The sequence below is a fragment of the Pygoscelis adeliae genome, unplaced genomic scaffold, assembly GCF_000699105.1.
Source record: "Pygoscelis adeliae isolate BGI_AS28 unplaced genomic scaffold, ASM69910v1 Scaffold432, whole genome shotgun sequence".
NCBI classification, from domain to species: Eukaryota; Metazoa; Chordata; class Aves; order Sphenisciformes; family Spheniscidae; genus Pygoscelis; species Pygoscelis adeliae.
In genome coordinates this window covers 463,086-467,992 of record NW_008824289.1, presented here as the reverse complement: position 1 = coordinate 467,992, position 4,907 = coordinate 463,086, and the positions used below count along the sequence as shown (strand labels likewise).

The 4,907-nt window shown below is 56.5% G+C and overlaps 1 protein-coding gene across 1 annotated transcript in view; it reads right to left on the bottom strand.

Moving 5' to 3' along the window:
* The window catches only part of NOL4L (nucleolar protein 4-like), a 44,379-nt gene that overhangs the window by 17,156 nt on the left and 22,316 nt on the right, over window positions 1-4,907 (bottom strand). The window contains exon 5 of the mRNA XM_009318759.1: window positions 305-446. Within this exon, the coding sequence (XP_009317034.1) occupies window positions 305-446 (142 nt within the window). The remainder of the gene's footprint in view (window positions 1-304; window positions 447-4,907) is intronic.

The following is a 4,907-nucleotide window of genomic DNA, read 5'->3' as shown; positions in this document are numbered from 1 at the left end:
ACACCCCGGGAACTACAACCTGATGCCTTGGGAGAGAATTTGGTGACCTTTTTCTGGAGGAGCTGGGAGCCGGGTCCCTGCACAAGGACCATCAGCTCCGAGCTGGAGAGGGCCCTGGCTGAGCGGGAACCCAGAGGTTAAAGGGGAAGGACTGGGAGTCGGCACTGCTTCGAAGCCTGTCCTGATATGAAATCCATCCTACAGGTGGGATACCTGATCAGAAAGGACTGGTTAATGTTTAATAAGTCACAAAAACATCCTGTGGTAGAGGCGCAGAGCGCTTCCCTCCTGCTGGGGCACTCACCGTCCTCCTGGCTGTGCAGGTTCTGCGGGCTGCGCATGCTCTCGTCCTGGCTGGGGCTCAGGCTGGAGTTCAGGTGCTGGTCAGCTGAGATCCATGTGGAGTCGTTCATATCAAAGTCCTCGCTGCTCACCGATGTCTCATCCTGGAGGCAAGCAGGAAAGGGTTAACTCGCTGAGCTATTTTCTTTCCTCCTTTCTCTGGCTTTAACATCTCCTCACTGCACTCCTTCCTAAAAACAATTCAGCCGGCAGCTCCTGCCCCCCAAGAACGCTTGCTGACCCCTTGGCGCTCCCTGAGGCCACAGCGAGCAGCCCTTCCCTCCGGCTGGGCTAGGTGGCTGCCCCAGCAGGGATGGCCGGGCTCTGCTTCCTGCCTGAAGACGTGCCTGAGCAATGGCACTGTCTCTAATTGAGGACAATTAGAAAGAGCTCGCATCCTGTAGGAGCGGATGGCTGAGCCCTGGAGTTTACCCTTTAATCTCCATCCACCCCAGCGTGTTTCTGGCAAGGCAGCGGCATGTGGGAGCTGAGGACGGGGTGCAACTCCATTGAAACGGCTCTGTAAAACATCTCGGACTTTTTTGAAATCAAATCATCTGCTGCAACAGGAATCACCAGAGGACTGGCACCAGCAGGGAGTGGCCCGTGGGGCAGACCTGGATAGCGGCGCCGATGCCCATAGACCTGCACTGCCCGATGCTGCAGAGGAGGCTCCTGGAGCACAGCCCCGAGGGACTGCTCCTCCAGCCCTCTCCAAAGGGACATTGCCTCAAACGTGGCAATGACGATTTGCGCCTTAGGAAGGGGCTGGGGGAGCGAGGTCCCCAGCAAGGCAGAGCCACCCCAGTTTGGGCTGGAGAGCCCGGCCAGCCACCCGCTCCCCGACGGCATAGATGACATTCCTCTCTCCCACTCCTGCAGCTGAAAGGACATTTTCTCTCTCCCTCTCTCTCCCTTCTCGCTAACCTTTACAGTACTTCGAGACACAGCCCTTGGATCACTTCCAGCGCCGGAAAGGTCAGCCACAGGATTTCAAAACCATCATCATAAAGGCAGCACTGAGATCCTGAATGAGAGGAGGGGCTGTGGGACCTCCCCGGGCTGAACTCTCCCAACACGCAGCTCGGGAGGAAGCAGATACGTGTCCCCGTATGAACACGGTCCCACTGGTGATCCCTTTATCTGCCTTCCTCTCCCCGCTCCCCTCCCAAAGCAACGGGCAGACACCGTATCCAGAGCCCTGGGGTGCAGGGGAACACCAAAAATGTTTCCAGAACTGCTTTCAACTGCACTTTCCTTTGATTGAAACATTTCAAAGGCTTGTAAAGTCTCTGCTCTTATATTTTTTTTTCCCCCTGGTCCTGAGATAAAATACAATCCCTGCTCCCTTTCCTTGTAAGAAGCAATTGGCAAGCACCCCTCCAAACCTACGCTTGCGCCTCATAAAAACTGCCCTGTCTGGCCGCCACTGGCTGACAGTTTTTATTGTGAACAAACAAATGTCTTTAAAGACAGGTTTGTGCTTTTCCTCCCCGCTCCTCGTCCCTGCAGACACATCTGCTGGCTCAAGGCTCGCGCCCGCCCCCAGCCCACTCCCTCGATGTGCCTCCCGGGGAGTTTCCTGGAATTTACAGCTTGTGAAACCCCGCACGCACGGACGGACGGACGGGGCTCAGCAGCCCCCACGCCCGCTCACCACCGGGATGGGGACGCCCCGACCCCCAGACCCGCCTGCACTGCCAGCCAGGTGCCCCCTGCAGCCCACCATGCCCAGCTCCGGCAGAGCAGGAGAGGTGGGAGGCAGGGGGGAGGCATGGCATCCCCCGGCTCAGCACAGCACCGCTGCCACGCCAGCCAGGATGCAATCCTGCCTCTAGAGAAACTCCATCTTGTACGTACAGGAACAGAACTGCAAAGGTCTCCCTGTTGCAAACTATAAATAGTCTCTTTATTGTAAGCATTTGCAGGGACGCAGCCACCCTAATATCTGGCCTTCTTCACAAGGCTTACTCAAGATTACTGTCAGAGCTTAAGAGACAAATGCAAATGCCAAGGTCCTTGCTGCCCACAGTCTCTCACCTGTCCGGTGAGGAGGAGGAGCCCTGAGAGCGACCCGCAATGTTTTCGGAAAGCGTCTGGCTCAGGTGTAGTGTCTGAGGGGCTCAGCTGTGGAGGACGCCCAGCCTCGGCACCCAAAACACAACCTGGGAGGCATCACGCTCTCCATGCACAAACACATGGTGGAAAAGCGGTGACATGAAGGATGCCTCGCATGCACATGCTATGTGAAGTGCTTTATAAACATGTACAATTCTCTCGAGGTGCAATAACATTTGCCTATTATTAGAAATACTCTGCGTATCAAACCAGAAACTGATAAGCTATAAATGACTCAAGTCAAACAAGGCCGTCGCACATTCACGAGTCCAGGATCCAGCCACCAGCAGAAAGCGCAGGCTGCTGCTGTGGGACCCTGCCAGGCGGCCCCATTCCCGCGTCCCCAGTGTCACCCCCTGCTTTCCAGCCAGGGCCTCCTGCTTTCCAGCACTAATACTCTTGGCCAAAACACCAACAGGACAAACTTCCCGGCAGCATATAGCTCCCGCAGCACAGCCCACCCCAAGGGAATGCAAAGCCAACCGTGCAGGCGGCATCGGGGTGAACCCTTCATGGCAGCGGGGAGCAGCCAAAGCCAGCGGTGGGAACTGCTGAGAGAGCATCTCTGCTGCCTGCGGGCTTGGGGCAGCCCCCGCAGCTCTGCCCACGCCGTGGTGCCCCGGGAGCTCCTCACACCTTTGCGCCTCGTCCCCAGAACAAGAGGAAGGCCCCGACCTCGAGAGCTGCTCTGGCCATCCCCATCACCGTGGCTCTGGCAGCCTCCGCTGCCCCTCGTCTGCATCCCTCACTGCTCGCTGGGACACCAGAGGCCACCAGCAAGCTCCCTCCTCAGGACACCCCTTGGACACCAAAGGCTGAACGCTGTGACCTCCTCGCGCTGCCCATCAATGCCAGCAGTGACTCCTGGCACTGTCCCCCTCACGCCAGGGACAATTCCAGGGAGAGGAGGCCCCGGCAGCGATGCCCAGAGCCCTGACTGCCCAGCCCCGGCCCAGGAGCAGCCCCATTTCAGTCTGCTGGAGCGGTGGGACGGCAGCACAGCACATGTCCCGGCATCAAAACACAGGACACCAGAGCGGGATCAAAATTTCTGGCTGGGTGGGCAGCTCTGAATTTCCCCTGGATGCCAATAACCTGGCTGAAGGCTGAGCCTTGAAGCAGGCTCCACCGTCCAGCCAAACAAGGAAGCGTTTCTCAACAGCAGCAACAGCTACAACTCGGAGCAATACGGTAAATCTAATCTACCCTTCCACCCTCTTTTGGCTTGCAAGTCAGGCAGCTCATTCTTTTTCCTCTCTGAGTTCTCAGGAGAATTCTCTCTGCTAATTTCTTCTTTCCTGTAAACAAACTTCAAATGAAACTTTCATTAGAAAACAGAACGCAATCCATTACCAGTGCCTGTCTCAGGACCGGCCGCCTTTTCCCCAGTTCCACGCCACTCGTGGCACAGATGGAAGCGATGGTGGCTGTCCCAACCAGCCAGCCCAGAACTGAACCCCGAACCCCAGCACCGCTGCTGCCACCCTCCTCCTTCCTGCCTTTCCCAGCTCTCCGGAGAGATCTCCTCACCCCGCAGTAAAGTCCCATCACTTTGTTTCCAACGTTCAAGGGATTGAGCGATCAAGGGTCAGGCAACGTGCGTGCAGCTCCTCTTCTGCAAGGGGAAGTCGGATCCTGCTGGTGCATTCACAGGCCACACCCAAACATCGGAGCAGGGCTCCCGGCACCGCGCCGGGTTTGGAAAACAACATCCTTGCTCCTCTCCTTATCTACAGTCCAACATTCACAGCTGCTTTGCAGGCACTTGCAGCCAATATTTTCTAACCCGCAAGGGCAGACACTCACATGTGCGGGACTCACACTCTGCGTTTCTGTCCCACTTTCCATTCACCAATCTTCGAGCACCGCGCGTGCACACGTCTGCTGAGTCTCTCAACTTCCCTCCGAGTTAGGAAAGTATTCTTCCTATTATAGAGCTGGAAACCCCGGGTACTGACAGCCGCCCTGGCTGGTCCAAGAACACAGCGAGTCGCTGGCAGATCCAGGAACACAATCGAGACCTCCAGACTGCAAGGCTTTAACTGCTAGACAATGTTTCTTCACCGGCGGCTCTCCTTCCTGGAGAACCACCTCCCATAGCGCGGGCTGGAGCAGGGCAGGGGGGGAAGCTACTCTTATAACCGTATCTCGTAAATATATGCAAGGCTATCGGTAACCTGCTTATTTTACAGCCAGGCTCAGTTTCTCAGGGACTGCCTTGCAAGTCTCTCTCCAGTCATTTACACGCTGTGCCTCACACTTAATATTCCAGGCTCTGAGTCTCAGGATGGCTTATTTTCTCTCTTTGAGTCCTTTTATTTTAAAACGTGTCCTTTCACGCCACAGCCCACTATCCCGATGGGATTTCCTTCCGTGGAGCAGGAACCGAGGCTGTGTGCCATGCAACCTCCCCAGCACACAGCCACGCTCAGCACCCCACCAGAAGC